Genomic DNA, 14531 nt, shown 5'->3' on the forward strand with positions numbered 1-14531 from the left:
CGCGCCGCAAATTCGTGGATCGACGGTTACTGCTATAATTGGCCACTCTAGCTCCTCTCGTGTGTACATATATATATTTATATTTCTTCTCAATATATTCATATATATTTATATTTATTTATTTATTTATTTCACATAATCGTTATTTCTTCGCGCGTTCTACTTCGTTTCTTTTTATTTATTTATTTATTTAGAGAAGTACGTGGAGTTGTCGCGATCCCCCGCGGGCGGTCGCGGGGGATGAACGAATCTGGAACGAGTTCGCAAAAACGAGAGATGAAACTTCACGGAAGTTAGAGAATGAATTTTTTTTTTTCTAATATAATCGCGTAAGACGGGGTCGGGCCTCGAGTCGAGTTTTTGGGGTCTCCGCCCATGCGACATGTATATCGCGGCTACCTGGCCCGCTCATTAATTTGACACGTGATATTTAAAAAATAGTCGATTCTTCTTGAACGCACTGTTGCCGGATCCAACAGCGGATAATGCGGTTAAAGATCAAGAGTGTGAGGGCAGTGTGAAGGGCAGTGGGAGGAGCAAGTGTGAGGGGGTTGGCTGGCCAAGGGAAAACGATGAGTGTTTAGATGTGCACGAATGTCGAAGCACTCCTATTTCGCTTATCTAGAGAAAGCAGAAGCCCTCGGAAGATTAACGGAAATCACCCTCAAATATATATATTCTCGCGAAATTATCACCACTGCTGAAAGACGGTAGCTGTCTCATTGTTACAGTTACAATAACTGGATAGAATTATTCAATATAGCCGGGGATTGTATTATTATTGAATTTAAACACGATTTTAAAGCGATTGCTTCTAAGAAATCGATTTAATATAGTCACAGCAAATTATTCGAGATTAATTAATTAATTAATTAATAGATTTTAAAATTTTCGCTATTTTCATATATGAGTGCTTTCTAAAGATGAAGTTAAAACAAAGCGAAATAGAATCGTGTCGGTTACGCTTAGATAAGCGAGGGAGGAATGCGGCTCGACGATCGAGCCCGTTCGCGCGGCCGTCTGCCAGAGAAACGCAATGATGAGCAACGCGCGGGGATAGGTATTCACGGCGCGATTTTAGTGAGTTCCGTTTTCGCGTGTCGTTTCGCGCGTGCAAACGAGGACCTGAAATGTACAAAAAGGATCGCCCTTGCGACCTCGTTGGCACGTGCGAGCGCGCGTGCCTCCGACAGGAGGAGCTCGTCTTGGACCGCGGTTTAAAATTGCCCAGGCAACATGACACCGTAAAAGAAGCCGTAAAGACGGCCTAATTTTTCACACATCGTTTGACTATCTCTCGGAAGTCTTTCACGATTTTGCGTTGTTGGGTGTTATAAATCTAAACACTCGCTCGAGTTAAAAATACATTACGAAGCTTCCCTAAATCTCTCTCTCTCTCTCTCGCTCTCTCTCTCGCTCTATATATATATATATACTTTTTTATACACTCAGCATATAGATAACATTTTTTATTCTTCATCTATTCAGACAGCAATGTCGTTGTGCCACTAACTATCCATAAACGGCACCGTCTCTAAAGCCGCGTTGCAAAATATCAATGGCGAGTACGAACGTTCGTGGAGACGCGAACAAACAATACGTGCGACAAATCGACAGATTCGGAATCTTCATGGAGTTTGGAAGATGAAGGGAAATGTGAGGAATGGGAGAAGGAGGAGGATCGATGGGATGATAATGAGAGGAATTTTCGACGTTAAAGATGGTTCGATGCACGTATATGGGTTTTTGTGCGCAGGCGATCGGCGCACACACACATACTCACATACATACATACACACACATACACATATACACGGGCGAAACGATCGTTACTTGACGGGCAGTAATTTTGGAGATACACATACTTAGTATTTTCAATAAGGAAACATAGTTAACGTCCGTTACGTTCATATCCAGCAAGCACAAATATGCGATATTGTATACGTATTATTTTTACCGATAATGAGTTTATCCCTCTTGCAAATTTCCTCCGTTTCCGGTTTATACGCAGACATCGGCTCGCACGCCCGGCTCGCATTTCCCTCCGCGATCATCTCCGAGAGTCATCGAAGGATACCCACCGTCGATCCCGAGCGACTATTTTCCCACACACTCGCGCGCACGACAATGCGATATTAGATCACCGATCGGTGACGATCGGGAACGCTTACGCTACGGATAGGACACATCCACATGTTAAAAATACGTTTAGTCTCGCTATTGGTATTCGACGACCTCATGCACGCTCATCCTCGCTCGATCACCTCTCACTCCGCCTCTCTTTCACTCTCTTCATTCTCTCGCCATACAAGAAAAGCACCACTTTATAATACAAATTCGTCTCGTCCTTAATTGTCTAAAGCCGCGAACGGAATTCAAGCTCGAGACCGCACGATCGAGTCCGCACGATCGTTGGCTCCTAGTCCTTCAAGGATACGTGAGGATCGTCTCTCCTCCGATTCCTCTTCCTCAATCCTCTGTCACTTCTCGCCAAGGCCATTCATGGTTGAGATTTATTTTCGCGCTCGCCGCCGTTTTCTGCATCGTATTCGTCATCGTGCGAATACCGTACTTGCATCACACCCGCCGTTGCTTTTTTTCTAAGTACGACGTTAAAATATCGTGGGCAGCGCACACACGTGGCTCGTCAACGTCGTTGTCAACGTCGTCGTCAACAGCATCGCTCCTCCCGATTCTCACTATCCTCGCATTTATCCTACGCCGAAGAAGGCTGCTATGTCAATGTAAAGCTATGTATTGACTAGTTTCTCTCACTCTCTCTCTTTTTCGTCATTCTCAACTATGAATGGCCTCTTCTTCTCTCTTCTTTCTCCTCACTCTTCGCGTTATAACTATAATTACCTTGTATCGATGCGGTGTACCGTGCACGATTTGCACGCGCGGCACCACGGTCTATCATTTACTTTAGGCCTCGAGCGCAAGCTCCACGAGCTTGCCGGCCTTGCCTCGTACGAACGTAATCAGTAACTTCACATTCTGGAATTTAATTCAAACCTGTAAGCTGATTATTAGCTGCGTTCACGTCACGTCGGACTCCTAAAGGAAATTTCACAATGTTCCTCCTCTTTCCCTTCCAGGCTCGCATGGTCTGAAATCCGGCACACTCTCGATTCTCATTCTCTCCTCTCCCGACGTCGCTTATAAGGCTTTCGCGGATTTGCCAATCGCGGATCGGTCGCGCAGCTGGTCCGTGGAGCGAATACTCGGTGAAACCCGCGTTCCTCCGCGTGCGCTTAACGCTCTTACACCCTACGTACCCTATACACCCCTTGTGGTATATATATTTATTATATATAATATAACGTTATAGTGTTTTTGGCATCTTTGAAATACACAAATAGACTTTGGTATAAAACTTTTTGATAGTTTTCAGTACGTTTATATATATGCGCGTGCATATATATACGGACGCTGCGCTACAGCGTGCTACAGCGGCATTTTTTTACCTCCTTCCGTCGACTTTCACGTTTCCGGTTTTTCTTTTTACCTCTTTACCTGTCGGTGTCGCTCACTCGAAAGTCCCGCGGCTTCGATACTGGACAATGTCCCCGTGTGAGGGGACGATACGACTGACTCTCAAATTGCTCTAGCACATTTTATCTAACCACCAGAGCTTACAGGACGGCGCGCCTCTCCTCCTGCGTCGTTTCTTGCTCGACTGATCGACGGCCTTCTTCACGAACCTAATGTTGTAAGGGTCCTCCGCGAGCTCGGGATACTGTTGCGCGTCGTGTATGTACTCGCCCTCGTAATTAGATGCGAGGCCGACTTTCAGTATCTCATCCTGTTCGGCAACCATCCACTCGACGGATGTGGGAGTGTTCGTTTTAAGGGCTTCACGTTCCCGATGCCATGCCTTCCTGATAGCGGTCGCCTTAGCGTGATGCAGTAGTCTCTGCTTTTCTTTCTCTGCCGTGGTACCGTAACGCAAGTTCACCACATAGCTGGCACCGTGTATCTTCACATCGATTAACGAACTACTACCACTACCATTCTCGTTCTCATGGAACGTGGTGTTTACTTGACCTCCTAATCGTTTCAGCTGACCACGATCCTCGCTGGCACGCCAGGTTTCCTCTTTGACGAAGTAGAAGGCGTCCTGCTGTGCGCTGTGCACGACGAACGTAAATGGCAGGAAGTACGAGCGGTTGAACACGGATGTAAACACGTCGCCATAAATAGCGTTAGCGCTGGGTACGCTGGACACCACCGCCTGGCCATCAGCAGTTCTCGATACCAGGATACCTTTACCGAACGGCGGATCGGACGCCGCACCTAGACGACTTGGTATCAGCTCGCTCGTATCCTTCTTCAAGGCAGATCGTGGTGGTGCAGACAGGCTCACCGCGTCGCCTGAATGCCGTTGGGCGATGTGCGCGAGGAAACCAGATTGAACGCCCAGATTGCGTGTTCTTTTCTTTTTACCGAATATAGAAGTTCCTGGACCAAGCGCTCGCGGAACGAGGCTTTCCGGTAACTCATCCGGGAATAGCTGCGGTGCTAAACTCTTCAGGTCGTATCCGAGATGCGACAGCCATGATATGTGATCTGCAAGATAAAAATACGCCGAATGTATATTGATTCAAATCGGATAGAATGTAAATTAATTCATCGATGATATTGTAGAACTTACCAGTTGGTTGACTTGGTCTGTCCGTGTGTCTGACGTCAATTGGATCGTTACCGTTAAATCTATAAAGATGTAGGTGCGTTGGTTTGTCTACGCGATCCAAAACGTTTTCCCAGAGCGGTGACATCCACTGGCCTATTAGCGGGTCGTAAACCTTACCATTTGGCATGTGAACGAGGGAGGTGACCTATAAATAGATCATACCATTAAAATATGAAATATAGCAAAGAACGTTTGAAATATCATTGCGTTTAATTCCGAATGAAAATTTTATTATTCTATGTTATCAAATTTTTTTTTATTTTGTTAATTATTAAGTGGAATTAAATTCTTATTTACCTGATCTAGAAGTCCTCCGCAGAAGTCCACCGGTAAGTAAAGATATGGATTCGAATCGTAAACGATGTGGCCATAAGGCGATCGCATAATTTCTCTGATGCCTTCGCCGTACTGATTAAAGATCATAATGGGTGTTCCACACTGATCAGTGGCAATGTAATATTTGTGCCGGTATACTTGTGCGTAAATAAGATGTCCTCTGTCATCGTAGACCAGCGACATCAGTTTACCATCGCGCGGGCTGTATATCTGGCTCACTTCGTGCGGTCGTTTCTGATTGTTGTAGAAGAACTGTGTGACATTGCCGTAATTATCTTTCCTTGTGGCTAGGCGATCCAGGTGATCGTAATAGTATCGCACGTCGAAACGACCACGTTTGGTGGCGCGCACAAGGAGACCCTTGGCGTTGTAATTGAATCTCTCCTCTCTCGCATTCTGTACTACCAGACCCCGGTTGTCGTACTTGTAGAGACCTTCGCCGAACTTGACTATTCGGTCCATGGCATTGTACTCCATTGGGATCGTGTTACCTCGATATGTGAGCGACAACATATTACCGTTGGCGTCGTACTTGAAACCCCATGGTTCCTGCGCTTCTACACCGGTTAACTGACCGTCGCAGTCCCATGTGTAATTCTTTACGTTGGTGTACGTATTAACGGCGACGTTACGCGTGTACGTTCTCGTCTGATTGATGCGACCGCGTGAATCGTGCGTAAACTCCATTCTGAACACCTCCATTCGATGGATCGTCACTGTGACTTGAGTTTCTAGGAATCGGTCGTCTGTGGTGCGCGAGAACAATGCGGTACCGTCAAACACAGTCGTCTCGTTCGACTGCGGCCTCGTCACTTTAAACTGACCGATTTGCTCCAACGTACCCGACCTCGGACTGTAAGCCATGGTGTGTGGTGGCAGCGTCTGGCCGCCTATTCTACCCTGTACCGCGATCAGGCGGAAATTCGAATCATATTCGAACGTAAATTTGGCGTTGCTCAGACCAGTCTTGGCGCCGAAGTCTATTCGCTCCTCTACCAGAAGTCCTGCACTATATTGATAATCCCATTTGTACTCCACGTCCCTCTCGGAGTGTATAACTTCGGAAGGTAGTCCACTCTCCGTGTATCTGATCTCGCTTTTGCCGTCACCGTGAACGACCTCTGCTAATTGTCCCGATGTATGATATCTGTAGACGATTCGAGCTCCGTCTCCCGGAAATACAGTTTGCAGCAGGTTCCCTTCGTGACTGTAGTGCTGCAGATAGGCTCTAGTGCTGCCAGGTGGAGTGTATGTCACTCTAAGGAAACCAAGAGAAGCCTGACAGGAGAAGGAATGTTTGGTTTCAGACGGTAAAATGATATGTCGTAATCCACCATCATCATCATATTGCAATGAGAACTGTCTGTTGCTGGCAAGCGTGATCTTGGACAGCATGTTGAAGTCGTTGTAAGTATATCGTTTCGTGCCGTCCTTGCTATTGGTGATCTCTGCCAGTTGACCATGTCGGTCGTAGGCATATGATTCGTCGGAGGCACCCCATTTCCAACTGTCGATCCTGTTAAATCGATCGTAAGTAATGCTGAGATTATGACCCTGCTCGTACGGTTGCCAGATCAAGGGTAAACCGGCCAGGTCGAAGGTCACCGTCAATAGGGGAGTTCCCGCCTTATCATAAAATGTCTCACGGCTGAATGCTTGCTCGAATTCGACGCTTATCACTCGCGTGTCGTTCACCCAGATCTCTCTGTTAAGCGTTTGCTGAGGGTGGCTAACTTCTCCGACCAAATTGTACGTCGTCGTCATGGTATTTGTTAATTCGCCCAATGACATCAATTGATAGCTCCACATAGGTAGCATTTCTGCTTCTACCGGCAAAGCCGGCTTTAATAGCGGATGTTTTGTTGTCGCCGCGCTAAGTACTCTACCACCACCAGGCAGAAGCACTTCCAGGCTGCTGTTTGTAAATGCAATCGCTTTCATGAGTTTGGTGCCTGTAAATGAGAAACAAGACATATTATAATAATATTCATGCAATTTTTAATTATATTTGCAAAAAAAATTGGAATATATTTGTATATCGAGGAAAATAGATTAAACAAAAATTAATTAAATTAGAGAAAGTACATACCGTCAGTGACTGTCAACATCTTCGACTTCTCATTTTTCATTTCAAATTCTACGATTCGCTGTTTATCACCTTTAGATAAAGCTTGTAAGGGAGCAGACACTTTAACCAATAGACCTTCGTCGTCAGATAAGTCCGATAATAATTTCAATTTCTCGCCTGTCGGCAGTATTACATCGGTGACACGTCCTAGACTGTCGTAATTGTATATGTATGTTTCATCTCCCTGAAATTTTAACAACACATTGTGTTTCATCTCAATAAGAAATATATATAATTAATTCATTAAAAGTCTATTACTTTTTCATTATATATGATTAAATAAAGAAGAGAAAATAAATATTCAATCAATGGACAAAATGAACAAAACCTATTCTTTATTTATAAAAATGAGAGAGAGTAATAAAAATTTCTAACTTACTCCTGATCGACTGGTGAGCAAGCCTGTTGAACCGTCATAACCAAGAGCAATCTCCGCTCTGCCACGTTCAGACAATTTCTCCAGGAATCCAACCGCGGAGATTTTCAATTCGGATTTATGATCCTGAGTATTCTCAATAGAGCTAACGACGCTGCTGTAATCTCGCAGGAATTGAATCTTATTACCCGCGCTGTCCGTCACCGTGGACAACTTGCCGAAACTCGTGTTCTTGCTATACAAGAAGGAGTAACGGGTTTTTCCAGATGTCAAGTCCTTCGTGGAAATGTGTTGACCGTAGCGATTGAACACGTAGATTTCGTTCGAAGGTGGGAATGGGATGCGGAACTCCCCGTTCTCATCGTGGTTCGGAAGGTACGGCTGGAGAGCCAGGATATGAAGACTGCCCTGATCAGCTACGTGCAAGACACCGTCTGGTGAAACCGCCAGAGCAGATATTGCAGTAAACTTGGCGTTTGAAGAGAGGAGCGTTTCGGTGCTGCTAGTATCGTCCGTGCAGGTGCACGTGTCCAAGTCCTTGGTGCTGGGTGTAGTATTGTTGCATTCGCATTGACCGCGCAGTCTTTCCTGTTGTTGACCCGCGAAGTGTGACATTTTACCGGAGGAATCGACGATTCTAATAGAGTTCACTCGATGAGAATCGCGATCCGCTATGTACAGCTCGCCGGTTGGACTGAAACCGACAGCCAACACCGACCCGAGAACCTCGTCTGATTTTTTCAAATTCGTCGTCAACGAGGAGTTTAGTTTCGGAAGTTCATCGTTGCCATTGTTGTTATTTGCATTGCTGGTACAGTGAAGAGGCGTGCCAGCGACTACACGCACCTTCAGATCGCTGGTGAGTTTCAAGACTAGCCTGTCGTCGATGAAATGCAGAGATCCATCCAATGGGCTTAGGGTTAATCCGGTGGGCCATTGTAACTGAGCCTGATGTGCGGGAATGGCTCCGATGCAGGGAGCAGGCGACCAATGATTATGATGACCATGATGTCCCACGAGAGTATGTATGATTCCTCGAGGATCGACAGCACGAATATTCGTTCCATCAGCAATGTACATCGTTTTATCGGCCGCAATTGCGATTCCTGTAAATCATAACAAGAAACATATTTTTTAAATTATTTTTTACAAGTAATCCTTTAATCCTTTGAGAACGTAAGCTTTCTAATAGAAAAAAAGTCAAAGAAAATCTTATTATCTAAGAGTTATCAAGATCGCTGAATTCAATTCTGGCCTAAAATTAGATATAAAGGAATAATCTGATTATTATGAAACTCGATTTTAAAAGATTCTTGTTACGAGTTGGAATGTTTAAAAATGTCAAATTCTAAAAGATTAGTAATCTGCAATAAAGAAGGTCTAGTGTCACAGAGCTCGTAATCAGGATTTGGAAGTCAGATTGAAAATCATACTAACTGTGCATAGCACTGGTGAACTTCAAATAAAACGAAACTAGAAACTTAATATTACTCTTTGTAATTACAAATTTCTTAAAAGAGTTTATGCAGTAAGCAGATTATTTCTTTAAATTCTGTTCAATATTAGATTCATTATTTTTAATTTTTTATTTTTGACCCGAAATTCGAATACATTATAGCTTAAATTTCCCTATAGACTACAATCTGAAAATAAAAGAGGGTGATCCAAATGGGGTTACTCGTTCATAAAATATTAATTCTCAAATGTTCCGGTATGTATGTGTATATGTTCGTTACTTTATAAAGTATCTTTTAAATTATTCAATGTTATTCTAATAGTGCAAGTGTCTTTCAAAGAAAATGACAGATGTATTTTGAGTTGTCCTTCACCTTTAGGATGAGCCAATTTTGCATGGATGGCCGGACCTTCATCGCCGCAGTGACCCTCGTCACCTGGAATACATCTCTCACCACTTCCAACAACGGGCTCGATATTAATGCTTGGATCTTGGACTTGTTCCAACGAAAGTGCTTTCAATATCTGATGTTTCTCTGGGTCGCTGATATACAAGTGTCCATCAGCAGGCGAGATGCACAGATAATACTGATACGCCACTTGAGTCGCACTACAAAAGATGGCATAAAGGTGTGTTTGGATTAGATGTGAACCATTATTGAATTTTTGATTCGCAAATCTTGTAAAAAAAAAAGTTTACCTCAAAATCAGAACGGTGTAAACCTTTCCTTCGGGAGTGATTCTGCGCACGAGATTGAAATCTCCGACATATATGCTACCATCAGGTCCACTGGCGAGTGCCACTGGCGTCAGGAGTCTAGCATCCTTAGCGAGACCGTCACAATTCTGACACACCAAACTTCTTTGGAGACCAGTGCCCATTACCACTTTCACAGTGCGCGGATACTGTTTGAAATGTAGAGTAGAGCCATCGCCTTTCTGCAGGATCCCCTCGTGAAAGTTGTAATGGTGATGGATGTCGAGTCCCCATCCACCGATATCGGAGATATCGACGTCGAATCCCTGCAAAGTGGCCGTCTGCGTCTCCCATATCACCGACGGACAAGTGGAATGTTGATAACCGATCGAGATCCTCGCCTGCGCCACGCCGTACACCTTCTGCTTGTAAACGTTTCTCTTGTTCCAGGCAAACGTGTGTGTCAGATTCGGGTCGGCCTCGTACGTTTTCGTGTGAAGCGAGCCCTCGATCTCCACGTGCACGTGTACGTGCGTCAGCGATTTCGGAATGAACGGCCCGGTCAGTTGCATCCTCACGGTAGAGAGATAGCCCGCAGCCTGACTGCTTTGATACATCAAGTGGAGATTGGAGCCCGGAATAGCGATGCTTTCCTGCACGATCTGCAAGCGATGTTTAACGTTGCGTTAATACGGTCACATAGTGCTGTAATCTCCATCGTAAATATTGTTACATTCGTGCAGTGTCCTTTGATGCTCCCCTTCGAAAGCATCTCTGTCTCACGTAACATATAATGAGGTTCGTTATTTACCGTATAAGATTTATTATTTAACTTTTATTTTAATTTAAAATCTCGTGTCTCTTTCTATCCTTGCCATTCAGGCGTGTTAAGATTTCGGTCATCAAGATATAATAATTATGTCATTAAAAAATTTCATCCTAACTATGACGGTAAAGTCAAGACTGTATTTTGATTAAAGCAACGAGCGTGTTGTAATGATATTAAATCGTTTACGAAGTAGAAACTTACTTGACTTTCAGCAAAGACCAAGCTCTTCCCAGGCAAACCGCCAACTTTCTCAGGCATCCACGTGCTAACAATAATTGGTCGTAGTGTCTCGTGATCGTGCTCCAAGCAGGGACCGTGCTCGCTAAAGAGTCCCATCGAAATCCCTGGGAAGCCTATTATATTGTACTCCGTAAATGATAAGAAACTCAAAAATGTATAACACTCAAGGACGGAACAAAGACGGCACACACGTTGAACAACTCTGAAAACGAGGGTCCTATGAAGATCGCACGTGTAACGCGCGATCCGATCCGACATGGTCGCGAAAAGCAGTAATAAATTACTTACACCAATTTTTTTTTAACAGAACTTTTGCAAATAATAAAAAAATGTGCATTCGCTACTTTTGTTATCTCTTCTTTTCCCTGCGCGCCGGGATTGGTTTCAGGTGATCGAGCACGTACGCGCGTTTATCGAAACGTTTGTGACGTTAATGGGTAACGCGATCCGACACGTAACACGATGAGATATATGTGTACCAGGTCGACCGACCAAAAAAAAAGAAAAAAAAAAGATAAAAAAGGAAAAAAATCCGTAATACATATCCGAAGCTCGATGCTTACCAACTGCCGGGCTCGGCGGCTGGTTAGATTTATACGATTCGCCTTCCTTGCTAAGAATCATCACAACGGGTGGCAGGACCACGATCTGATTCCAGGGTACGAAGACGGTCCTCGTAAGGGGTTTGAAGGGGCTGCGCTGGAATTGAAGCGTCACGGCGCCTCCACCATTGACCAGGACGTCGAACCTGATCAAAGTACGTAATGCATTTCGAACTCCATTGCCGGTATTACGTAAGAATCCCGACGTAGGTCGATCAAGATAGTGCGCTCACTTTATCCGGGAATGAATGTCTGACGAGACCTTAGAATTGGAACGCAAAGTGTCTTGAAAGTTTTTTCGTCCTATTTGATTAATTTTCTAAACGTATTACTAATTGGCAAAATTTTGAAATACTTTCTTGTACAAAAAATTTACCTTGCAGCAAATAATGAAAATATTTCTGTTGAAAATGATACATCTTTTTATTTTGTTTTTCAGAAACAAAGTTGTGTATGAAACTTTCAATGAGATATAAATAATTACTAAAAGAACAATAATAGCCTTTTTCAAAGTATTAACGAGATGTGTAATTTTAAAACTTGTTTGAAGGATTATTATGATTATAGTCCTATTTATTGACGTGAACAATGAACGAAGTAGATTTTTATTTATACGTGCATTGTAATTTCTTCCTTTCAGCTTGTTCGTTATTTAAGTTTGTACCTAGGTTCAAAAGTACGCTATGGAATTTAATGAAGTAATATCCCTTCTCATATAAAATTACTGGCTTCTCTGAAAGTTGGAGCGTGGAACAAAAACTGTAGAACATATTTTTAACAGGATTTATAAAAGCACTGTACTTATTGAATTTTATTTATAGTTAGATTTAAAGTTCCCATTGAACTATTTAGAAAATAATTTTCATACATTTGTATAATACACGTTTATAAAGGCAAATTTTTCTGAGACAAAATAAAATATTCTACGAGACTAGTTTTCTTTTATACCAAAATAATTTCTGTATTTTATTTTTCTGCAAAATTTCGCGTATTAAAAATTTGATTATGCAAAAATTTGCAAAATGTGAAATCAGATTACGTTAATACACGGTAAAATTATTACACGCCGAAAAATTCATCTAAGTTATAATGCGCTGTAACGATATTATAATTGAAGGCGCGTCAATGAATGGAATAATACGTGCGCGCTTGTTATTTTGCATTTATGAACATTAATTACGAGTAGGCGCGGTGTTCCGGTCGTTGGATTAATATGAATTAAATCGAAAGAGAATGCCAGTGAAACAAAGTTTCGTAACGAGTAGATTCGGTCAATATATGCGAATGCATTTCGACGATCCGCGATGCACCGAGGGCCATGGACCGAGCCGTGGTACTGTAGGTTTGCACGGAGTAATTAGTAAGCTTTCGACATCATTAGCTCGGGCTTTGATGCGGTCTAGTATCCCAACTCCTCCGCTTTCCTGTTTCAGAATTATTCTCACCAGGATTGCTGTATACCCTCGCCTGATGTAGCCATTCCCGACTACATCCCCCTACCCCTCCCTCTTTCATTACAATGCAGCCTTGATACTATCGCGCAGGACGTCCAGCCCCGACCCTACATGTCGTGCTCATCGTATGTGCAAATGCTAATACAACGATGATGACGGCTATGTATACGTATATGTGTGTGTTGACCGCCGTTATAACTGTAAACGGATGTAACACGGATGTAACAACGGGCGTAACTCTTTCCATGAATCCCTTTCTATCGCCGGTAATATATTATCCGCGATAGCACCGACCCACTTATTTCACACACGACACTCAAGAATAATCAACAATTAGCAGATACAGATTAGAGATATTACGGCTCTTAAATGTGTTCTCAGAGCGCGATGGTAATGCATATATAATAATCTGGATTATGCCCGTGGTATCCGTCATTTACGTTATGGATGTCTGTCATTAATCGTGCAAATCCCTCTTTCAAAATAATATTATGCCACAGTAATAACTACATCGGCTTAAAATACGAACAGCATAATTGCCTTTACGTGTGTAGTAGTGAAATATTAATATGAATTACTATCCATTACCATATCTATTAGGGACAAACCAGAATGCACGTTTAAAATCATTTGTATCGTTTATATGCATTCATGAAATTATTCCAATTCAGGCATTTCGTCTGACTTTTTAGGCTAAAAAGTAAATCTACCTAAAAATAAAGTCTTTTAATTGGCTTAATATCTGGATACGCACTATGATAATCGACCTTTATTTTCTTTTTAGCACATCAGTCAAATCTTAAAAATTATTATTAGACATAATGATATTTAAAATTATTTTAATGATAATATTTCGGATAAAGATTTGCAAAATAAATCTGCCATTGGCGTCTCTAAGTATTTCATCATTTCATCTTTAAAGTAAATTTTATCATTTTAATTTAGAAAAACTACTAACTTTAACACATACACTGTTAGAGAGCAATCATAACCTAATCCCTTGAGTTAAATAACATTTTGTTATTTTTAACTTTTACGTGTATGAAAATGTAAATCAATCCATTCTGTGATTAAATTACTTAGTTTCAAAGCAAACAACGTCTATATTAACGAATGCACTAAGTACATAATAATTTATATCAAATTTAACACATTTTTTTTAGTTAAATTGTTTGACTTCATTGTTTTAGTTAAATTAATAACATACTGATTATATATTGAGTTGAAACAGTAAAAAACTATAGAAATGATTAAAAATAACTCAAATTGGATATAATTTGATATAAATTTAACAGTGTATAATAATCGAATTCGATGTGAAACTGGGTAATATAGAATAAGTGGACTATTAATTCTTACCATCCGTCTGTTCTAGTCAAGGTGAATCCAAAGCGCGAGTCCCTGTCCACGGACACTCTGATGCCTACTATTCCGAGTCCTTGTTCGGTAACAACTTGGCCTCGCATCACCGCAACTCGACTGTTACAAATTACAGATATATCGAGGTCCACCGAAGTGGGATCGTTTCGTCGACCCATTAATCCGCGCAATGCTGATTTAAAACGAAGCATTCTCACAATTTACATCTATCCACGATCGGAATGCAATTTTGCGCGCGTTGAAGCGAAGATAGGTAAAATTTTGTAAAAAAAAAAAAATCGTAAATTTTCACGGCGTTCCGTTCGAAACATTGTCCGTAACTTAAATACAAATATATTGGA

At 42.2% G+C, this 14531-nt stretch overlaps 1 protein-coding gene across 1 annotated transcript in view; it reads right to left on the bottom strand.

Moving 5' to 3' along the window:
- Window positions 1–6: 6 nt before the first annotated feature.
- The window catches only part of Ten-a (Teneurin-a transmembrane protein), a 496598-nt gene continuing 482073 nt past the window's right edge, over window positions 7–14531 (bottom strand). Inside the window, exons 18-27 of the mRNA XM_018506604.1 lie at window positions 14170–14289; window positions 11318–11502; window positions 10716–10867; window positions 9689–10347; window positions 9363–9598; window positions 7537–8639; window positions 7119–7341; window positions 4991–6981; window positions 4655–4838; window positions 7–4569 (exon numbers count right to left, since the gene is read on the bottom strand). Coding sequence (XP_018362106.1) covers window positions 3608–4569; window positions 4655–4838; window positions 4991–6981; window positions 7119–7341; window positions 7537–8639; window positions 9363–9598; window positions 9689–10347; window positions 10716–10867; window positions 11318–11502; window positions 14170–14289 — 5815 coding nt within the window. The 3' untranslated portion in view covers window positions 7–3607. The remainder of the gene's footprint in view (window positions 4570–4654; window positions 4839–4990; window positions 6982–7118; window positions 7342–7536; window positions 8640–9362; window positions 9599–9688; window positions 10348–10715; window positions 10868–11317; window positions 11503–14169; window positions 14290–14531) is intronic.

This window comes from Trachymyrmex cornetzi, unplaced genomic scaffold (assembly GCF_001594075.2).
Source record: "Trachymyrmex cornetzi isolate Tcor2-1 unplaced genomic scaffold, Tcor1.1 scaffold227, whole genome shotgun sequence".
NCBI lineage: Eukaryota > Metazoa > Arthropoda > Insecta > Hymenoptera > Formicidae > Trachymyrmex > Trachymyrmex cornetzi.